We start from the raw sequence: 23,812 nt of genomic DNA on the forward strand, positions 1-23,812 counted from the left end.
CTCCGAGGGGTTTGGGGTGTTGTCACAGTCTGGTGGGTTTCTCATTTCTTGATGTGTCGTCATAGTGCCTTCTCTTTGCCTTTAGAATTTCCTTCTTGTATGCACGGATTTGCTTCTGGAACTTTTTTTTTTTTTTTTTTGTCTTGGTTGTAATCTTTTCTCCATTCAAGTTCCATCTTTTTGTTTTCCTTTTTCATGGTGCTTAATAGTGGGGTAAACCATTTAGCCATTGCTTCTCTTTTATTCTCATCTCTTGCAGTTTAGCAATTCCACAGCTACAAACCTTGAAGGGAGTGCTAAGTAGATCCAGTGCGCCCTTCATCATTTCAGGAATCTGTTTACTTTTGCCTTGTAATCGGTGTAGAAGGAACCACCTCAAACTCTGTTCCAAAACAGGAATGGGTTGTGCATGTCTTCAAATATGGCTACCGCACAGGCTGTCCTCTGACGTTGCCAGGGTTTTAACATTTTAATCTGGTCCTTAGCGTTCTCACTGCTAACTGTCCTTTCCTTTAAAGACAGTTAATCCTAAATCCTTCCTCTTTAGTTAGACACAGATGGTTTGTGTTGCAGGATATGTTTTGAAGCTGGCATGGAATAAAAAAAAAAATCCATGAACTTGTCCGGATGTATAATGACCATAGGTGGATTGTCGGCACAAGTATTTCTTCCTCTGGACCAGTAAGGACATTTGTCTTTTTTTTTCTTTCCTTGTAAATTACTTATTGCGTGCATCACCAAATCACCAACCCGCAGACAAAAAAATGCAGTACATTTTGGCCAGAAAAGCTAAAAAGGTGGACAAATGGTGATGTTCCCAATGTGTTTGTGTGTTTGTTTCTTTATTTATACTGCGCGCCGAACCCTGAGGTAGCTGGCTGGGCGCCACTTCCCTGCTTGAATGATTGATCTGGTATATATGCAGTCAGATAATGTTGGCAGAGGTAGTGTCGCTGGGAGGGAAAGCGGCACTAAGCCTTGAGATGACTCCAGAGTGATGAGCTTGGCGAGATGCTGTGCCTTTTGAGATTTGGTGAACACGCTCAAAATGTCCATCGAGGTTGCCTCCGATAGTGAAAATTGCTCTGGACCAGTAAGCCATTTGACTCTTCTGACCCATTTTGGGAAAGCCAGTACAAAATGCACCACCATCATGTCTGGCCACAGTAAGTATCCTGTAGAATCGGAGTCCTTGTCACTTGTATCTACGGTCAGAAAGATGGAAACCACAGCCACTTCCACCAATATAGTGAATGAACACACAGGGGAATAGCCAAGTCTGGTCCAAAGAGCCCTCCCTTTCTTGCTTGAAAACTTTAGCTACCAAAACTGCCTAGTTTCACACTCTTCTGAGGTTGCACCTTCACCAACTGAGAGCTAATCAGCCCTGTGAGGGAAAGCCGCAGCTGCTTTATTTTCTCCCGCCAGGTTCTGATGTCCCGTGTCGCTCTGCTTGCTCTAGCTGTAATCTGGGACAGTGGATGAAGGGAACTCTCTGCTGCGGCTTCTGGAACCCAGCCAGTAGTGCAGGGAATATGTTTTTGGTTATCATTTCATTAGACGGTTGTATGTACTCTAACTGAAGTGTGTGTGTGTGTGTGTGTGTGTGTATGTATATATATATATATATATATATATGTGATAAGATGTGGCATTTATAACACGCCCGTACACCAGTGTTTCTAGGCGCGACTAGACCAGGAGGAAACCAGGGAGGACAAAATAAACTATCTTACTAGGCCTTGTGTCAATCAGATTGCACAAGTGCGGAGAAGTGCCAGGGGGGAGTGGAAGGGGAAAGTGCAGTTAACTCACAAGTGCAGGCAGCGGTTGGCTCATAAGTGCATAGAGAAGGGACTTTAGGGTTGCAGATACAGACCCTTCAGTTCTGGGGAGCTTGGAGGCAGTGCAAGGGCAACTGGACATGCAGGAGCCTGGTCCCGAGTTGAGAGGGTGACCAGTGCGCGGAGCAGTCTGGTGCTTCAGCAGGGGAAAGGAAGAGATAAAGCGGAAGCAAAAAGGAAGGTCTTGAGTTGCTTCCGAAACCTGAGGTGGTTCTGCTCACGTTTGAGAGAGGCAAGGAGGCTGTTCCAGAGGGAGGCCCCAGCCGAGGAAATGGATCTGACCTCCTCAACTATCTGCTTGGAAAAGTGTCTGACCCTCAGAGTTGGTATAAACAGTGAAGGATTACAACTTTTATACTTGGAAAGAAAGTGAACATTTTAGGAAGACCTATGGAAAGAAGCCCTTCAGGCAGTGAGCCCCTTTTGGAGAAAGATACCTGGCACAAGAGTACACCAGGAGATCTGAAGACCTGGCTGGGGAGTAGACTAGGAAACCATCATTGGAACAGACATTGACAAATACTTTACAGATGACAAATAGACATTTTGCCGACTCCTCATATCGCAGGCTCATGTCGAGAGCTGTATCTGGGCTGGTGCAGGCCTCCTGTGCACTTTGAGCAGGATGATCTTACTCATTTTGGATCAGGGTCCGTCTTGCCGTTTCATATAGCTCTGCAGAACAGGGTGGTTGAAAATTGGAACGCCCCGGAGGCTAATCTGGCGGTGAACAAGTCTCTGACGAAGAAATACCTCCCATCCAGTAGCGACCCCGGCAACCTGTCCAATTACCCCACTCATGAGAGTTTGGTGTTCCAGGCAGCCATGGCTACCTCAAACAAGGTGGCGTACCCTACAATCCCTCCTGATGGGGACGATAAGTGTATGGATGGATGGATGGCCATGCAGGGTGTTTTCTGCTGGGAGTATAGGGTTAAAATCGCCCAACTTAGCAGCTGAGCATATTCCTGAAGGGCCAGAAAGGATGGCTTTCTGGCTATTGTTCAGGATGGCAAGCAGGCCATGTGTGAATCCCTTCAGTCTGGGTTGGATACTGCAGATAGTGTCAGGAGGTCCATGGCTGTGAGCACCATGATGCACAGGTTTGCGTGGTTGAGGAAGTCTGGTTTTACCCCTGGTGTGCAGGCTCATCATCTCAACATGCCCTTTGGCGGGTCTCATCTGTTTGGCAGCAAGGCTGACGGGAGCCTTGAAAAGTTGCAGACCTCGAAGGCAGCTATTAAATCTTTGGGCGCTGCTGTTAGACAACCTCCGCCTTTTCGTCCTACGGGACAACAATGAAGGGGTGGATCCTTTCGATACTACTCTACTCATTTGGAAGAGCGAGAGGAATGGCCAGTCAAAGAGGCCAATGTAAGTTTCCTTGTGGTGGACGAGGTAGAGGTGCCAAAGCCGCTCAAGCAGTAGCAGCCTCTTTGCCATCAGGCACTGCCGGAGCCGCTTCAAAACCGCTCTGAGGCCTTGTGTCACTTTTCACTGGTAGGGGGCAGGCTGTCTCAACATCTAGAAGAATGGCGAGCCATTACTATAGCCCACAGCTACTGCCTGCCTTTTCTGCAGCGGCCTCACAATTCACCGGGGAAGCACTCTTTGAAGATTCCAGATCTGCTCCTTGTGCAGGATATTTTAACCCTGCTGGAGAAGACACTATAGAACCAGTGCCTGTAGCGGAGAGGAACAAGGGTTGGTATTCCCTGTATTTTGCTGATTCCCAAAAAGGACGGAGGACTGAGACCCATCTTGGACTTGAGATACTTGAACAAGTTCCTCAGGAAGGACAAATTCAAGATGGTCACTCTTTCTCAGATCCTTTAGGCCCTCCAACCTTTGGATTGGTTGGTGTCATGTGCTGATCCATCTGAAGCACAGGAAATACCTGCGGTTCGCATTTGGAGGCTCGCACTATCCATTTCGAGTCCTGCCATTCGGGTTGACCTCCGCCCCAAGGGTCTTCACCAAGCTTGTGGTGGTGGCAGCACATCACAGGAGAGGGGCAATTCACGTCTAACCCCTACCGGGACGATTGGTTTATCAGGGCGTGTTCTCCAGAACAAGCCTTGAATCAGCTTGATGTCACCTGCCACTCCCTTCACAGGCTGGGTTTCTCCCTCAACTTCAAGAAGTCCCCTATGACCTTCCCAACAGCTCCAGTATGTCGGGGCAGTGTTGGAAACATCCTTGGGGATGTGCTCGCCACGCAAGTTGAGGGTTCAACACATTCACCAGATGGTAACCAAATTCCAGAATGTCTAGCAGCTTTCAAATTCCTAAGGTTGCTCAGCCTCATTGCATCCTGCCTTTTTCTGGTGTCAGAGGCCCACCTTAGAATGAGATCCCTCCAATGGGCTCTCAGGACGCAATGGTCCCAATTCTCAGGCAAGATGACGGATCACCTTCGAGTTCCGATCAGGGTCGCACATTCTGTGATGGGCCTGCACGGAGAATCTCATGAAGGGATTACCCTTTTGACAGCTGTGGCCTGAGATAACTGTAGTGATGGACGCTTCCCTCAAAGGGTGGGGAGCTCACGCCAACAATCTGTCCATTCGCGGTCGTTGGTCTCCATCGGAGTCCAAGCTACACATCAATCTTTTGGAGCTGGGAGCTATCAGGCTGGCAATGAAGGCTTTCCTGCCGTCTGTACGGGGAATGAAGGTCCCGATAATGACTGACAACAGATTGGCCATGCATTACCTCAACAAGAGAGGGAGTCTAGGGTCCCTGCCTCTGTGCTGGAAGGCAATACAGCTCTGGTTCGGGGCAATTCCAGAGGGAATCTCCCTTGCAGCAGTTCATCAGGCCGGAGAGGAGAACACGGCGGCAGATGCTCGGAGCAGGCAGAGCTCAGTCTCCCATGAGTGGGAAATCGCTCAGGAAGTCCTTTAAGAGGTCTTCACCCTTTGGGGAACCCCACAGGTGGACCTCTTCGTGACCGGTGCCAACCGGAAGTGCGAGAGGTACTGCTCAAGGGAATTTCCTTAGAGAGGAGCTCTAGGAGACGTGTTCGTAGTGGATTGGTTATTCCCGCTACTGTACACGTTTCCTCCGATCCCCGTCATTCCTCGAGTTCTTAGGAGGTTACGACGGTTCGGGACCCAGATGATCCTAATTGTTACGGATTTAGCCACGAGAGCATGGTACCCGGACCTTTTAGACATGTCCATCTGTCCTCCAATGCGTCTTCCCCAAAGAGAGTATCTTCTCTTGCGAGAGGAAGGTCTGGTTCTCCATCCAGATGTCAAGAATCTCAACCTTCACGCATGGTTTCTGAAAGGTTGAGTTAGAAGGATTGGGACCTCCCGGATGACATGATGGAGGTGTTGCTTTCGACCAGGCGTCCAGCAAGAAAGTCTCTGTACTTTTGCCGTTGGCGTAAGTTTTGCGACTGGTGCAGAGGACAGAATGTTGATCCTTTTCAGTGTTCCATTCTGGTGGTTCTTTCTTACCTTCTTTGGCCCACAAGTGTCTTCAGGTGGCAACCATTAAAGGTTACTTAGCGCTATCTGTCTTTAAACGCTCATCCAAGGAATTAACTTATTTTAAGATTCCACTGATCATTCAGTTTCTAAAAGGACTCCCAAATGTGTTCCTGCCGTCGCCTTTTCAGGTACCGGTCTGGGATCTTAATTTGATCATAAAATCTCTGATGGGTGCTACATTTTAACCTTTGCACTCTTGTCCGTTGAGACTGTTATCATTTTAAACTGTTTTCTTAGTTGCAGTTTCTTCTAAGCCACCCTTTACTTTGTTCCACAAGGACAGGGCTGTATTGAGAGTACGTCCTTCCTTCCCACCTAAGGTAGTTTCAGAATTTAATTTGATCCAGATGGTGGTGCTACCTGCCTGCTATCCTCCTCCGCATCCTAGTAAGGAAGAGGAGAGACTCCATAGGTTGGACCCTAGGAGAGCATTAAGCTTTTATCTTTCAGAATATCCAAAGTCAGAGTGGACGACCAGCTCTTTGTGGGGGTATGCTGGGCACCGATTGGGCCAGGCTGTCTCTAAACAAACCTTGTCTAAGTGGATCATCCTCACTATTTCTGAATGCTATAGATTGGCTGGCAAGGACCCTCCTGGGGGCTAACCGGCTCATGCCACTAGGGGCATAGCTACAGCCCTGCAGAGGGGTGTCCCTGTTAAGAACATATGTGATGCTGCAGCGTGGTCTTCCATACACACATTTGTTAAGCATTATTCCCTGGATACTTCTCATGCTCAGGATGTTGCCTTTGGTAAGGCAGTGCTTTACTCTGCCATTTAATTGGGTATCTCTAAATTCTTCTCCCTCCTCCACTCATTGATCCTGCTCTGGGAGTCTGTCAAAGATGAGGAATATGTTGGAGGACACAATCCATTCGAAGAACAAGTTAGTTACCAACTGGTAACGTTCTTTCGACTGGACAACGTATTCCTCATCGCCCTCCCGGCCTACCCCTCAAGAATTTCACATGCTATTGCAGCTTTCGTTCCAACAAGGCTAAGTAGAGTCAAGGCTACAGGCGCCGTGCGTGCTACTTATAACATCAGCCTCGAATGAGGCTTTTGAGGGACATCGACTCGACGCAGGGAGACCTCTGCCGAAAATATTTCCGAAGCAGCACAGCTGTGGACATTACATGTCAAAGATGAGGACTACGTTGGAGGAACATCCAGTCGAAAGAACGTTACCAGTTGGTAAGTAACTTGTTCTACTATTTCTGAGCAATCATTGTCTGGAAAAGACATTTTGCAATCCCTAAAGAGTTTTGTGAAAGACATTTCAGCTACTCTTAAAGACTCGGGCTTTAAAAAGGAGACTTTATACTAGCTGAAATAATCCAGGGATCCCCCCCTCCAGGATTCAAGGATTTCTTGAATTTTCAAACTTGATTTCTATAATATATAATTTTTTATTTTATTTTTTTTTACAAAGTCAGAGGTAGGGAAACTCTTTAGGATGGGGACAAAAAGACCTTTAACCATCCCCTTGAATTTAATAGAGATCCGATGTTGAAAATATTCCAGCTTTGTGTCCGCCTCTCATCATTTCTGACCCCTCACAGGGGGTGCCCAAATAAACACAACCAATTTGAACACCAGAAGTGGGGGGCCCGCAGACCCAACTGCGCACTGCTATTAAGGTCTGACTAATTAGCCACATGCTCCCATCCGGAGATGAGGCATCACAAGCAGGCTATCCACACAGGTCCTGCTAGACAGTCAGGAAGAGGCAAGGACAACCACCTCCTCCCACAACCGTAGTAGGAACATTATGGAAGGTGAGGGATGGCAGCCCCCTACACACACGTAAGCCAAAAACAATGGAGCACACTGCCTCATGCTGGCGACAACCCTTATTGAGGCCATGTGACTACATGGGACGTTGCTAGGTGCGTCAACGATAAGATGGCTCCCTAAGAACTGCTGACATGTTGAAAGAGGAAAATGCACAAAACCCCTTTCCTAGCTACCTAATGCTGGAATAAAGTGAGCTTTGGAGCTTCTGTTCGGTGTTTCCCGGCCTTGGGTGACCCCTGCAGCCCAAAGATCGAGCGGGATGCGACCAGGCTGCTTGGCTGCGACATGGCGCCTCACGGCCTGGTCCTGGCGTGACGGACTGCACCGTGATCTCTGGTGGCTCAAATAAAGGCTTGCTGCTTGATGTGCCCGTTTCCGCGCCCGGTCTGCTGTCTTCCACCAGTGGCAATTTGATGTCAAGAGCAAGCTGGTGCCCGTAATGTGATGGGAGGCGGCTGGAGACACAACATGATGGCTTGATGGTAGGAAAAGACATGAAGAGATCATGACTGGGTGGGGTATGATATTGGATTTATAACGCGCCTGTATACAAGTGTTTCTAGGCTTGACAAGTCCAGGAGGGGGATACCGAGGGAGGACAAAACAATCATCTTATTAGGCCTTGTCATTTAGATCGCGCAAGTGCAGGGAAGAGGAAGGGGAGAAGTGCCGGGGTGTGTGGGGGGGGGGGGGCTACTCAGAATTGTAGGTAACTGGTGCAGCCGGCGGGGGGACTGTAGGGTTGCAGATACAGGCCCCAAGTGCTGGTGGAGCCAGGAGGTAGTGCGATGGGCAACTGGACAAGCGGGAGCCTGGGCACAAGTTCAGAGGGTAGCCAGGTGACCAGTGCGTGGGGGCATCAGCAGAAGAGGGGAAGAGCAGAAGCGAAAAGGAAGGTCGTGAGTTGCTTCTGGAACCGGAGGTGGTTCTTAAGTTTAGAGCGACAGGGAGGCTGTTCTAGAGGGAGGCCCCAGCCAAAGAGAGATCTGCCCCCAACTCTCTGCTTGGAAAAGCATCTGACCCTCACGAGTTAGAGGTGGATGAGCGGAGGGCTCGAGAAGGGAAATGTTTAGTAGGTGAGAGTTGGAGGTAGTGCAGTCCCAGGCCCCAGAAAGTCTTGTGGATGATGCAAACAGGTCTTGAACGTTATCCTTGCTGCCACAGGGAGCCAGTGAAGAGATTTCAGAGCTGGAGAGATTCAATCCCTGGGCTTGAGGCCAAGGACAAGTTTTGCAGTCCTGTTCTGGATACGTTGTAGAGGTCTGAGAGTAGAAGCAGGACGATTTAGAAAGAGGCTGTTGCAGTAGTCTAGCCTAGAAAGGATCAAAGCTCTGGAGACAGTGAGCTTCTGGGGTAAAGTGAGGAAAGGAAGAATACCCCTCAGGTGCAGCTCGTAGTTTGACTTCTTAGAGACGTCTGAGATCTGAGGAGAGAAGGAGAGGGTGGAGTCGAAGGAGCAGGACGTGGGCCCAGAGTGGGCGGCCAGAGAGAGAGGGGAAAGGAGGGAGCCAGTGTTTCGATGAGGAGGATCTCTGTCTTACTTGCATTAAGGCAGAGATCATTGGCGCCGCACCATTCCTGAATTGCGGCCAGACAGTCTGGTATGAGGAGGAGGAGAAGCGGCTGAGGGGAGCCTGAAAGAGAGCTGGGCGTCACCTGCATAACACTGAAAGTTGGAGCAAAAAGTGGCGATGCAGTGGGATAGAGTTGCCAGGTAGTGGTAGAAGGTTAGACCCCCTGAGGTACACCACAAGTAGAGGGAGGGAGCGAGAGATGGAAGAGAGGAAAGACCCCAGTTGGACCTTAGTGGGTCGATCAGTGAGAAAGGAGGTCAGCCAGGTCAGGACCTGATCAGTGATAGCCAGGTCATCACGGAGGCGATTGAGCCGAATAACATGGTTGACCATATCAAAAGCAGAAGAGAGATCAAGAAGAATGAGGACAGAATGAAGGTTGGAGTCAAGGTCCGAGAGCAGGTCTTCATGTGTGTTCAGGAGAGCTGTTTCCGTGCTTCTGGCAGCTCTGAAGCCAGACTGGTGGTTGTGGAGACAACCAACAGATTCAGTGTGAAGATTAATCTGGTTGATGGCCAGCTTTTCCAAGAGCTTGCCCAGGAAAGGAGTGCTGGGGATCGGACGATAGTTAGCCAGAGAGGAAGTATCAGCAGAGGGCATCTTAAGAAGGGGGTCCACAAGTGAGTGCATAAGGAGTTAAGTGGGAGGGGAAGGTTCCAGTGGCAAAGAAGTGATTGCAGAAATTGGCCAAGGCTGGAGCAAGGGTGTCGATGTGTGAACAAGGTAAAGGAAGAGAAGGAAGGAGGAGAGCCACATGCGGGCCAGGAATGGAGGAGGAGATGGTAGGAGAGAGGGAGACAGAGGCCATTGTGAGAGAGCAGCCAGGAGGGATGGGGAGCCTGCAGATCATACATTCGAAGGAGTAGTCCTGTATAGGAATGATGGAAGAAGGGTTACACTTTTGGATGATCAAGGCTACACCCCCACCGGGACGGCTGGTTCTGGGTATGGAGAGTATCTTTTAGCTATCCGGAAGGAGAGTGTCAAAGCTTGTGACAGAGCTGGCCGTGAACCAAGACTCTGTGAGACATGTGGGGCATGTAGTGCTGGTTGCAGCAATAGAATACAACACTATACATTCCAATCCCATTACAGAGATCTTTAGGTTGTGTTTAAGACTGGGCTGCAGTGACAGCAGGTGAATAACTCTGCTGACGTTCTCTTTCCTTTCCAAGATGAGATGGGCATTTCAAGCTATAAACTATCTGCATTCTGAGGTGGAAGAGGAGAAGAATTAAATAGGATGTTGGTGCAGGCAGTCACGAGAGAGCATTCAAGGGTGAAAGGTTTTCAAACTAAAGACTGGGGCTGGACACACAGTTGTGGCTTCTGTAGGCATGGAAAATGTAATTTTCCATGCACTGCTGTAGTGGTATTAACTGGCCATCAATGGTAGCAGCTGCAATATGGTGGTCCTATAATGGCATCGACTGGCAAATGCCTAATGCTTAGACACAAGCCAAAACGGTTGGCTATGCCAATGCTGGTTTTCAACAGGACTACAGTGAAGGGCACACATCGTGCTTAAATATTGAGACACTAAAGGCAATACTGGTTAAGATATTTTTCTGACACCGGTAGCACATTTATAGCTCCAATTAAGTCATTAACGCTCAGAAGACTGCTTTGAAAAAAACACTGGCAGGCACTTTGCACACGCAGTTTAATAATAAGGCTTGATAAAGCTAGCACACAGAGATCCCTGGAGGATGTGATTTGGGAGGGGTGGAAATGGCCAAAGGGATTAGCATGTCCTTGGGCGGTCGTTGGGTGGGTAAATCGCCAAACACCTACACGCTATGTATCCCTCCTCGTATGCCTCTTCTCCCGAGTTGTACTCTAATGCAATAGTTGTAGCGCCACCTCATAGCCAAAATTTAAAATGGGATCTCCCCCATGCCTGCTTAACTTTGCTCGCTTGGGGAGGCGGGGTGCCCAGTCCATAATTTGTTTCCAGCACTGCTCCTGGAGATAAACTGTGCAGATCTGGCTGGAACTGTAAGAGTTTTTGCTCTAATTGGTATTACAGGCCTTTCTGTGTATCGCTTTCCCAAACAGTCTCCTGTAAGGGTACTGATAAACACACAAGTGCCAACTTGTGCCCCCAGTCCTCGCCAGTACCGATCAGGTGAGAAACGACACAGACTGAAAGGTGAAGAGAAAACGTGCACAAATGTAGAATCTATGACTGAGCACGTGACTAGGCAATGCATATGTAACTGCCATAAAGAAATGGCTTAAATGACATTAGTGTAGGAACTAAAACTAGATTAAATAGAGCACAGTGTGTCGACACGAAGGTAGGGAGAAGCTAGTTTCCAGCCTTCTAAAGAAAGGGACTCACTACACTGCTAGAAACAGATTAAAATGAATGCAGCATACATTTATGGCATAAAATGCATTAGCTCCCAGTAAATGCAGCAGTAAATGTCGGCATGAAAAATACACTACAAATGAACAGCAAGATAGGAGTTGGAACTCGAGATAGGCCCAGAGCATCCAAAAATGGGTCATGAAGCAAATACAGAACCTTGCCATGCTCACAGCCGCTCAAGTTTGCAGGAAGAAAGGGGAGTTTTGCACAGGGAACGGCGAAAGACGGAAAGCTGATCCCAGGCTGCTGAGTGGTGAATAATTAAATTTGCTGTAGTGCAAGGCAGACAGCTTTTTGATGTCCAGGTGCACACATGAGCAACTACAAAAAACACCCTGCTCACGCAATGATGGATGCCTTAGGTAGTCAGCCAGCCGAGTCATGCATGTTCAGAGGTAGCTAAAATCGGAATAAATGCAAGGTTTGAAAATTGCGATCCGGTCCAGTAGCACGTGATTCAAAGCAGCGGTTAGTCCTAGCGTGCCAAGACTGAGCTAATGCACCTGCAAGGGGGCAGGGGGCCTCAGATAAACTTCCAAGGACAGCTTGGGATCTTCGCAGACATGGTGCTCGGATAATGAGAGCTATTTAACTGGAAATAAGTGATACACCGATCTCTCTACCCCCATTATGAAACTCCATATCTCATCATACCTTGTCAATGCCCAAGGTTGGCCATACTACTTGCCAACCAATGAAAGCCCATACTTCCCCATGATTACTGCCAACCAATTAGGCTTAAAAGTGGTGATGTAGCACATATGTTATCTGAAGTGGGCAGCCCCCCAGGATGGATCTATTACATAGGGGCCATCCAGTCATGACTAGTGCACTTATATGAAATCTATGTAGCTTAATGCAATGTATGTTGGAGAGGTTTTTGTAACTTGTTTGTCATCATGACATAAGCAGTGACAAATCAGCACTTAATAAACTGTTGCATCTATGGAAAACTTGAGTAAAAGCGTAAGAGTGTGCATGTTAATCTTGTTTCTCCCCAGCTTTTGTTTATTTTGAATAAAGGCTCGGTTTACCTTGCATCCAGCATACTCATTCCCTATGTCACCTGTTTTATTGGCAAATACCAGATAAAGGGCTGTGTCACATTTGGACCATGGTGTACTCCCCTTTCCCCAAAGCCTGAATGGAATTTCTTTATTAAACGTAGGATGGGAGGGACAGAGGGCCCAATTCCAATGTCTGGATGTCTGGTCACCTTAGTCAAAATTTTGAGAGGAGTGTGGGGGCGATGAGGTAGAAGAACGAGTTAAGGAGCACCACTATAGCTGGGGGCCGGGGGGGGGCAGTGGGCAAAGTGAGATACAAACGAGCAGCTTGCAACATTTACTGGGGGAAATTGTTGGTTGGGAAGCAAGGAGTTGAAGGCATTAACTGTGATTCACACCATGGGAACTATACAAGCCAGCATCTAATGGTATTCACCGGGGGTTGGACATTAACAAAATGTTCTACCCATTAAGCTATATGCTAAATAATTAAGAAGATGACGCAAAACATTTCAAATGCAATACAGTAATAATACAACGCAAGGTACTTTATTAGCTTGACCAGTTAAACCAATATTTCCAAGGTAAATTTGCTTCATTAGTGATTTAAAGTCCATATTGCTTGAATCATCCGGCCTCCTCTGATGGCATGCATACACATTTTGCTGTTTTCTCAGCTAATTCTGGTGTTTGTCCAAGGATAGCAAATCAGTCATTGTCCAGTTGTTTTACTTGAGAAGACTTCCCTATTCTCACTAGTCTTTGTATACAGGACAGCGCGGAAGATCTAATTTTCTTCTCCTAATTCATATTGCTGACTAATTCTGTCCTCCCCCAACTGATTGTTTGAGCTGTATCAGCCAGTCTCTATTTCCAGTTTGTGCTCAGTCTGTTGTAAGAACCTGCCCAATTTGTCCTCCTGTCTTTGGGTTCCTATGCTGTCTAACTGTGGGGAATTGCGGCTGAATGGACCACAATTCTGTAATTTATTGTTCAAGGGATTGCTTGCAGGGTTTTGCTGTTCGGTCTTGCAGTGGGTGGTTGTGTTACTGCTCTTGATATGGTACTAGCATTTTAAAATGCGCTTTTGTATGTTGGACAGCAGGGGGATTATGCCTAGTTCTACCCTAGACCCTTGGTTTGGGCTTTTTCTATGCACACAAAGTATCTGTTTGCAGAGTTGAAGGTGCAAAACCTCTGTGGGAGATTAGTCCCAATCTGGATACCCTTCCCTTCCCCCCCTCCCCCCACATCTCACTTGCAAAAGGTAGATGGGGTTACTAGTGTTGTCTAAAAGCTTTAACAATAATTTTGCCGGTGGAATGAAGTATGATAGTTGTTTCTTGATGGCTTGAAAAGCAAGGAGGGCTTTTTCTGTCCTTATTCCCAGCTTATAACTTCTAGATGCAGTTATTCTAAGATGTTGATGATTATAGCCTGCAATGTGTTAAAACTTCTGTGTCATTAGATTCATGAAATTGCTGATGGCCTTGATCTGTCTAATGGGGTCTTTCACCAGAACTCTTTTTGGTTTATCTGCCTTATTTCGCCGCATCACCCGAGTCCTTTCGCCCTTAGACTCGGAGGCGCTGCTGTTTGAGGTCACCTCATGATTTTCTAGGCACTCCCTGATTCTGTGAGTCTGGGAGGGGCTCGCAGAATGGTGGGGCCTATTTTCTTCTCCCCTGTGGTGCACAGGAGAGTAGTCTTCTGACTCCTCCCTGCTTCCAGGGTTGGCAGAGTATTCGCCCCCCCCCCGCCCTGATTGGGTGGAGGTCTTCCGGATGCTCTTTTGGGGCCTCTTTTCCTGTTGTTCCTGTGCAAATCGAACCAACTGGTCCCTTTTGGAGGTAGTGATTCTGCAGATCTAATTCCCTGACCTTCTCCTCATAGGAGGTTTCCTGGTCGGAGACATCAGCCTTTATATTTTTGTATCTGTACAGGGACGCCCGTCCGTCAATTTCTGGAGGGCGCTGACCTGTCGGCTCCATCATGCTAGGCCTATTTAATTCCGATGGCCTTATGGTTTGTGGCTCATGTGAACCGGTAACCAAGAAGTCAGCAGTGCACAAAGTTTTAAATGGGTTTGAGTCCCTTAGTACAGAGGTCATCATAATATGATCAGGGGTTGCCCTGTCCCCCTCTTCCTGTTCGGGGTCGCTCCAATTTGGGCTGAATCTAGTATACTCTTTGTCCAACCTTGCTAGTATTTCCTTCTCGGCCCCTATCTCTTGATAATAGGCAAAGATCTGAGCCTTTTGCTCGGCTATCAGGGCTTTACTGGCCTCGCTCTTGAGCTGCCACTTGCTTGTGGAGCCCATATTTCGCCTCACCATCTCTCTGTGCTGCCTGTATAGTTTGGGAACACTGAGCCAATTTCTGTTGTAAGCGGCGCGCCTCCCGTTTCTGCACATTTAGAGCCTCTATGGCCTGCTTTAACTCGAGTTCCATTTGCCTCCCATAGGCCAGTCAGACCCTGAAGATCTGACTCCCTTCTCTCCAGATTGATTTTTAAATTGCACATTTCCTGGTGGAGGGTCTCTTTTCTCCTGATACGGAGCGGCCCTTTGTTCAGCCAGGTCATCCCTTTGTTGTGTTATGGCGCCTAATTTCCGGCTATCTTCATCAAATTCTGATTGAGAGTGGCGGTCTCTCATAATTCATTTATTTTCCTCTTCAATTTTTTTATCTGATTCTGTAAAGTGGCCATTTGCTCTATGCTGGCATTATTGTATCGCACTTGTTGCTCTAATTTCAGTTGACCCTCTTCCAAGGAGTCAACCTCTTCTTGGCACTCCATTCTTAATGCATTTAATTGGGCCTCTTGGTCTATATTATTCTGCTGTTGGAGCGCCAAGTCCTCTTTTAAATTTTATAATCTTTCCAGATTCTGCCTCATATTCTTGGCTCTTTTGCAAGTTTTGTTCTGCTAAGAGCTGTATTTTCACTTTTCAATGGGAACTTTATGCAAGCAGCAGAGCAGCGGTGCTTTGATTTGCTTCTTTTGGGTGCACCTAAGAACACACTGGCACCTTTCCCGGTGTGCCCCCTGTTCCAACTCGCCCAATGTTGTTTGGCAAGATGGGGCAGCCATCCTTTTGTCACTGCAAAACAGTTCTGATGCAACAGTGCTCCAAGGAGCCAGCAGAGACATTTTGCTGTTGACTGCAAAAGCGACTCTTGGTCATAAATGGGAATTCTGCTGAGTGGGTTGATGTAGCCCACATTCTGTACCATTCAGTCACATGCCTGGTATTTGTTACATTTTGGTATAAGAGGGGAGGTGAGACAATGGAAGGGTTCATTGCATTTGTTAATTATAAAGTGGTGGTTTGTGTCAAATTTAAGGTGGTGCTGGTGAAAGTAATATTTTAATATTTTTTAACTGCTACATGTAGACAATTCTGTCCTTTTTTAACAAGTTATTTCATTTTTATTGTAAACAGGTCACTGTTGTATATTTAGGTTTCTCTAATGACCTACTGCAAACCGTAGTGTATGTATTTCCAGGCTAGTCCTAATGAATTTCCTCCCAACATTCAGTACAAAGTAATAAATGGCCTGCATTGCAAGCAAGGATTTTGCTGCTGGGCACTGGCCTCTAGCTTGCGTACTACCGCAGATTTTAATGAACAATTGTCTTTTATAAGAGGCTCTTGATAATGGTTACTACCTGAACCCTTCTCTGAATTAGTTCTTGACCTTGTTCTTTTATTCTCGCCTCTTTCTGTTTTAGGTATGAGAACAAATATGTGAAGTTCTTCAAGAGTAAACCTGACCTTCCACCAGGACTAAACCCAGATGAAGTGCCCACCCCCAAGACTGCCTCCAAGGCAGAGAGTGAGGCTGGCCTGTCCAAGACAGCAAAGAGGAACATGAAGCGGAAGGAGAAGCGCAAGCAGCAACATGATAAGGGCGAGCAGGATGATTCGGATGAGCTCTGTCTGGCACTAGGGAAGGCCACTGTCACCAGTGATGTTGGTTTGCAGCAGCTGGGTGCCGATGGCGACAAGAGCTTGCGGCGGCCCACTGTCGAAGGGAGTGCTAAAGCCGCCACAATGGCAGTGCCTTCTGCCGAGCCTGCTGCTGTAGAGCGAGCAAAGAAGATTAAGAACTTGCGTAAGAAACTTCGGCAAGTGGAAGATTTGCAGCAAAAAATAGACTCTGGAGAACTGAAAGAGCTGACCAAGGAGCAGAAGGAAAAGCTGGGGAGGAGGCAGGCCCTAGAGGAGGAGCTTGAAGACCTGGAGCTTGATTTGTAGAAACTGTAGAACCCTCCGCTGGGGATTTGGAAACAAAAGGTGCTCGTCCACGAGGCGTTTTTGGATCTTGTGTAGTTGTCTGGACAGGACAATCCTGAATACTCGTCTCCATAGAGCTAGGATATTCTTCTTGTATGTCGACGAGTTCTTTCTGGGGTTTTTAATTCATTTTAACAGCTGTTGGCTGAGGCCACACACTGCAACTTCATGTTGCCCCTTTGTGGCTCATAGGGCCTGTGTTGCTTTGGAAGGTTTATGTGGAGCAGCCACACTTCACACATCCAGCATTGCCCAACCCCTTCATGAGTTTGTGTTTTTGTTACCCTGGGATTTCATTTATTTTTTTATTATTTAAATACGGACTGTCCGTAATAAAATGTACAGTACTTATTAACTTGCATACAGTCTATCCTTTGAAGATTATAATTAAAGGAATGTCTTTTTAAAAATGTGTACTGTAATCTCACTACTTTGTGGGAGGATTTTCCTTCTGACAGGTTATGAGCTGTCATTTATTGCCAGTATGATGGCTATTGTATTATCAAATGTGTTGCTTGTGTAATTTAGTAATCTGAAGTTGTAGTAATACATGAACTGTGGTGATGGCTGGAAGGTTTTGAATCCATCATAACTGCAAGTATTGCTCTGGCCTACCCTCCAGACCATTGTTATTCAGCTTGCCAATACAGAAGGGGTAAGGCTATGCTTGTCAGGCTTGGTTCCGCCCCAAAAGGGGCAGCCCACCCCAAATTGCTAGGTCTCATACCTTCTGTACGAGACGACAAGCAACCCATGTCAGGTTTCTAGCTCAGTGGCCACCATCAGTGAGGTGTATGTTGAGTCTCTCTAGGCCTAGGAGGCTTGGGACCCACGTCTGAGCATACATGCCCACTTGTGGTGGTCGGGGGAGGGAAGGGGTTGTGATTTTTAGTAAAACTGCAGAGTGAAGGGCGGAAGGTTTTGAATCACTCCTAATCCTGGGCATTTCTCTGGTAAACCCTCCAGATGATAGTTCTTCAGTTTGCTAACTCATTACAGAAGGGAAAAGACCATATGCAAATCAGGCTTGGTTCATCCTCAGTTTTGCAACTGGATTTAAATTCTTGATAGCGAATCAGAACCACTGGGCACACATAGTGCTCATTTCCATGCTTCCTTTGACCCTGTAGACTCTACGTAGTCTCTAGTTTGACCTCTCATTTTGCCTCTGTTGCCAATCTTTCTAGGGCCCACTGAAGAGCGTTCATTCTGAAACAGAAAATGCATCTGGCAACAAAAGAAAAGCATATTACAGATGGTTTTTGAGGTGTCTAATAATCACAGTTGCGTGCACCAATTTTCATCAATTGATTCCACTCTGTTTTTCATTGGTGGATCAACTTACAAACCACTTTTGACCTCCCCAATCCCAACACCACCTCCCTCGTTCCCTGTGTGAGTAACCTCCTATTCACCCCTCACAGCTTTAACCCAAGCATTTCTCCCAGGTCTTAACCAATAGTGTTCTGTGTTGATGGGGTTTAGGAGCTGGGAGGGGTGGGGTTGACTGTGAATAAAGAGCTGACTGCAGCAGAGATTCATGGTGCTCTCCTCTGAGGTGAGTGAATATTGGGACATGTAGTAATTTGCCGTATCATCACTCAGGAAATTAATCCTGGGGCACACAAGAACATCTATGAGCGAGGTAGTGTGTTTGAGGGCATTCACTAATGCAGGGCCTCTGCATTGATTTTAGTAGATTGCCTACTGGAAAATGTAGAAATGTGATTTCTGTCAGGCCTCTGTCCTAAATTAGGTAGGCTGCTTTCTGGTTAAGTAGCCATTTTTGTGAATACACTGAGTGAGACTGTACATTCTGTCAAATATTCTCCTGTGGGATTGATCACTATTGCTTGAGACAGTGTGCAGGTTGAGACCTCTAATCCTATTGGGGCATCTGTACTCTGAAGTGTCTTTCTGGATATGAAATGCTGTATAGTCTCGTGCACTGAGCTAGTCTGGGTTCATCTGGTGACTTGTCATCCTTTTGGGTTCAGTGGTACATCTTTCCTTTGAGTTGTCTGTATTGAGTGAAGCAGATGGTATTCTGGAACATACAGTAAGACTGTGAACTCCGAGTCATTCTGACATCTGTTTTTTGGATGAGAGAGTGTATGTTGTGTGGAGGCTTCTATACAGAGTAAGACCATATGCTTTCTTGACATTAGCGCATGTATGGCAGGCCATCTGTATGGATTGAGACCAGACTCTGTTTGAGCCTTCTTTAGCAAAAGAGGCAGACTGCTTTAAGATAACTGTTATGGAGGCTTTTTAGTTGATTGATTCACAATCTCACTTCTCAGCTGCTTTGGCTTTGCATGTACAGACTACGGGTACACTGGAATATGGGTAACTTTACCCAACGTTAGTCAAGGCGCTTCTCAGACTTCTGCTTATTGGCTCTGAAATCGATGGAGGAATCTAAGGACTACACTTCAACAATTCAGTGTTAAGGGTTGCTGAAAACCCTCCGACACGATGCTTTACTTATATAACACCCAGAGGTTTGTACATTTTATTTATTGTTCATTTAAGATTGCCTCCTCTCTTCTGTGAGAACAGTGTAATTGCAGACCCTTATGACTGGATTGTACAGCATAATCCATGTGAACAATGCCTCTTGAGCTCAGCTGCATTGTCTGAGGGAGTGCTCCATGAGGGGGAGTTTCAGTTCCACTGCTGCTGTGGTATTCCTTCACGTAGTCTTGTGAAATATTGTGATTGCAATGTGTTAAGACCACAAATTGTCTTGATAACGAGGTTGGTTGTAGGCGCGTGGCTGTTTTGTTGAGTGTAGTGACAATGGGCTGAGGGGACAACCAGTGCCAATGAAGGAAGTATGCTTGATTTTTGGCTTCTCTGGAACTTCAGGTAGTCTTTGGGAAGCCCTCTGTTCATACCAAATTATGGAACGCTTTCTTTGAGGGGTTCGACTCCAAATCGGGTGTATTTGGCAGTGCTAATGGTAAACTGGCTGTGGGGTGCTGTTGTCTCTTGGCAGCTCGAGCACACAAGACTTTGTAGATGTAGCTTGGGGTGGGATCATGTAAATCCTTGAAGACACAGATTTACACAGAAATCTCTTCTTTGTGTAAGAGCCATCATTTGCACATAGTTAACTGGTCTTGGGCCGACTAATCTTTGGACCACAGCCTAGGAGTCCAGCTGCATGAAACTGCTTGTAAGGAGCAATACACGAGTGACGCTTTTGTTTTATGGACTACTTGCTATGGAAATTGTCGCTGGTCCCTGTTTTGCAAGTTGCTTTGTCCGAGTCCTTGCAGTAATTATCCTCCTGTCATCTGTTTTAGGTCTGCATTATTGTTCGTTTCCAATTCTGCTTTAGTTTATGCCAGTGGTATTCAAACCTTTTCATACCAAGCCCCCCTTGAGTAAAAGTATTGTTTTTACCCCCTGGCCCCGCATAGGGGAGCTAAAGATGCCCATGGGGGCCCAGTCCCTTCGAAAAAGGGTAAAGGTGACTGTGTTTAATAGAACATTTAAGCAGTAGAAATCTGGTTAGATTTTATATTAAAATCTGCCCCCCCCGACATCCTTTGGGTCCCCCAGTTTGAAGACCACTGGTGTAGGCAGTTTGTCTCTCTTAATAAGCTTGCAGTCTGCCTCAGCTGCTTCATCTGTTCTCTGCTTTCTGTCACTTGTTCATCCACAGCCTGATTCTGATCTCTTGACTACATACCATTACTCGCTGCGCTTTGATTCTTGTACTGCTTTCTGCCATTTTGCTTGTTGCTTTTCTTTTTGCTTCTTGTGTTCTGCTTTGTGAAAACTCGAGCTTTCCTTTGATGTCATGGCCACATGTCAGTTATTGTTTCCCCTCTTCAACCAAGTGCTCCAGAACCTTCCACTCAATGCCCTGGTATTCTTCTCTACTTACCCCTTGCTTCTCAACTTGCCCCCTGCTTGTATATGGCCTTGCCACGTGCTCCCTTTGCATATTTTCCATGAGCAGTGGCCAATTCCAGAGGCTGTGTTGGAAGGCATTGCCTAGTCATCAGCCCTGTCCATCCATTAGTGGCCTGAGCTTAGTAGAAAATCCACATTGCAGTCCTTAGTTTGGAAAAAGCCTCCTATACACCACAACCCTCAAAATATATGCTTCCTAAATGTTTTTGTTCTTCTCAACTCCACAGAAAGAGAGATTATTTTCTAAGGCTCTATCCTGTGTTAAATCGCCACCATATTTATTAGTCCTAAGCAACGGAAAGATGCTGAATATCTTAGGCGGTATTACCATTTAAAAAAATGTTAACATTTTATTAGATTTTTATACAACAGGTCACAAGAAAAAGTGCAAGCATTTGATTACAGAACAAAGTTGAGGACTTTTCAATCAAAATTCAAACATAAACCTTGTGTACTCAAACGACCTGTCTGCAAGTCTTTGAAGTGACTGTTCCCGTCCCCCATTCCCCCACAACCCCTCGGGCTTGGCATTCGTTATACAGGAAATGTGTGGGCTTATTTGTATGTGGTCACGTTTCAGGTTTTAAGGGATTCCCCCGTTTGGGAAGTTAGCTTTACATTTCTCCATTCCATTTTAAATCCCATTTTAGACAGCATCAAACATTGGAAGGGTATTACATGACAAATCAAGTGGTGGGGTAAGCTTCCATCTATACTCCTACATGCCAGGAATAACACTTTAACATGTATTTGTTCGTGAAGTCCATCCACATAGTATCACATTGCGTGGATCTCCTGTGTAGGGATGATATTTTTTCCATGGTACATATGTTTGATGCTACATTAACCCATTCACGCTCGCTCGGGATTGTTGTGGATTTCCACTTCATAGCCAGCAAAGCCCAGGCAGCTAGCAGCAGCTGTGTGGCCAGACCTTTAATCCTTCTCCATTTATCCTCATACTTCTCAAAGCCAAACAAAATGAGGCAAGGGTCTGCAGTTCTGTGGAAACCATCTAGGTCTCTGATCCAACCCAGGATATCGTCCCAGTAAACCTTAATCTGGGGACATCCCCACCACATGTGCCAATAATCTGCAAGTTCACCACATTCACGCCAACATAATGGGCTAGCTGACTGGTACATTTTGGAGAGTCTATGTGGGTCATACTGCCACCAGTGTAGTAGTTTGATGGCATGCAGTACGTACTGACTTGATGTAGATTTGTATTTATTTATTTTATATTGCGCACCTAACCCGGGGTAACAAGGCGCAGGGACATCAAGAGGATTGCGAAGCTTGTTACATACAAAAGGATGAAGTCCAGCTTAGGTTACGTTACTGGAGCATCAAAGACAATGAAAGCCGGTGAGGCATAAGTTACAAAAGAATTTACAGATACAAGATGCAGGTTATATCATGAATTGTATCTACGCAGATCAGTTGAACATCAACACTTAAGAACCAGCCTGCATCACCTCCTAAGAAGCTAGGCCTTGATTGCTCGACCACGTACCAATAATAGAGAATCTTGGTTGGGGTCCTCTGTGCCTCTCCTACCATATAGAGAGCGGAAGTACAGACACCCCCTAACAGTCTTTACACTGACTGGTAAAGACTGGTAGGGGGTGTCTGTACTTCCGCTAAAATCTGGAGAGATTTTAGGATCGGAGGCTGGAGGGAAGTGCGTCATACGGCTCGGCCGTCCTCAAGCTGCCGCTCCGCTCCTGCTCGGTGGAGGCGTGTCACTCACCCTGTCCCGGCGGGGTGCCAGAGTGGTCCTCCACCGCCTCTGATTTGCTCTGGTTGTGTCCAAGGAGCCCCCAGGTCGACTGCAGGGCTCACAGCTCCGCAGGATGGAATAGCGGTCTCCTCGATCCTGGAGGGTAGAGACTCACGTGGCACTGCTGTCCGTCTGCTCAAGAGAAGCGAATCGCTCTGGGAAAACTGGTCTGATTTTCTTGAGTTTTCTCCCAGGTGGTGGGGGTCTCTTCCATCCTCGCCTTGTTCACTTTCCAACCTCATACTAAAGAGGAACACATCCGTGCGCCCCCTGGTGCCCAACCGTGTTACCGTTTTTTATTGTATTTCTGTTGCACTGTAGCGTAAACACAAGACATTTCCACTTTAAGGTCTTGTTATGCCTCTTCGAGAATATACGTAATATGTTTTTCTAATATCCCTACTCGACATTTTATGCTGCCACCTGCCCTTTTAAAATTAATGAAGGACGAATGCGTTTGAAAGCATTTTTTTTTTTGTGACCAGTGATTGTGCAATATTTTAAGTTGAGGGTGGACCAGATTCTTCGGCCACTTAAGTAGTATTGCTAACTCTTATGTGAGATAGATGTGTGCCCGACTCATATTCTGTATCATTTTATATTATAAACTCCATTCCTAGAATATATGGGGAAAGTGTTTGATTTTATTGAGGGTGCATTTTTTTGGGAAATGTCACCCCCTTGTGGCCATTTCCCAGGTAACTTTTATCACTGGACACCCTCAACTCCTGTTTTATATTCCTACTTTTCTTGTAGCAGCTGATAACGGTCCACTGATGAAACAGTCCACTGATGAGTTTAAAATGGTAAGAGGCAAGCTTGTTGGACACCCCGTTTTTTTTTTTTTTACTTGAGTGTGCGAATGCTAGCAGTTGCTGTGCACTTTTTTAATAGGGCTGCAATTGACTGGAATGTTGTGCCGAAATCAAATGTATTTAGGGTGTAGCAGAGGTATGCCACATTTGACTGTATCAAGCACCCGCTCTGCATCTATGAGGGGTCTGCAAATGGCGGCTTTTCTGGTGTTTTGGACGGAATCCCTGGGTCGCTCACTATTGACTATGCTCACTACATCTGATCTGATGGGATTTGTAGTTCAAAACATTTGGAGAGCCAAAGGTTGCAGGCCGTCAGGTAAAGCTGCACACACCTTGCCACTATCCACATTTATTGCTAACCGGTCTACTTTTAACTCATTTTTTTGACTGGTGAATTAGCTTGGCCACCAGTTCCATGCTTCTAGAATTAAATGTAGCTAATATGTTGATGTTCCCGTGATCTAGTGAGATTGGCCTGTAGTTAATGTTGTTTGTATGGTCTTTTCCTGGCTTTGGCATTCTGGAAATCTGTTACCGCACAGAGGCTGGTACATCCATACTCTCTAATAATGCATTATAATGCTTACACAGTAGAGGTGAAAATATTTCTGGGAATGTGAGTTCAGATGCAGCTGCCAGCAGGTACCGGGGAACTTGCTACTTCTGTGTAGCTGATAGCATTCGTTTCTGGCCTCCAAATTGAAGGCTCACAATCACTCAATCTGGGTATATTGAAGGCCCCCCCCCCCAAAGCATATAGCTCGTTCTTCTTGCCGATTGTACTATTATACAGATTCTGATGGAATGTATTTTTTTTGTTTTTAGTTCATAGATCAGTTTGTTTATTTTTATTGTTCAGCAATTTTAGTGACACCATCTTTCTAAT

At 46.4% G+C, this 23,812-nt stretch overlaps 1 protein-coding gene across 1 annotated transcript in view; it reads left to right on the forward strand.

Annotated features, from left to right (window-relative positions):
• The window catches only part of PYM1 (PYM homolog 1, exon junction complex associated factor), a 117,379-nt gene extending 100,571 nt beyond the window's left edge, over positions 1–16,808 (forward strand). The window contains exon 3 of the mRNA XM_069653706.1: positions 15,834–16,808. Coding sequence (XP_069509807.1) covers positions 15,834–16,359 — 526 coding nt within the window. The 3' untranslated portion in view covers positions 16,360–16,808. The remainder of the gene's footprint in view (positions 1–15,833) is intronic.
• Positions 16,809–23,812: the final 7,004 nt, after the last annotated feature.

This window comes from Ambystoma mexicanum, chromosome 3q (assembly GCF_040938575.1).
Source record: "Ambystoma mexicanum isolate Mex_15411 chromosome 3q, UKY_AmexF1_1, whole genome shotgun sequence".
Classification (NCBI taxonomy): domain Eukaryota; kingdom Metazoa; phylum Chordata; class Amphibia; order Caudata; family Ambystomatidae; genus Ambystoma; species Ambystoma mexicanum.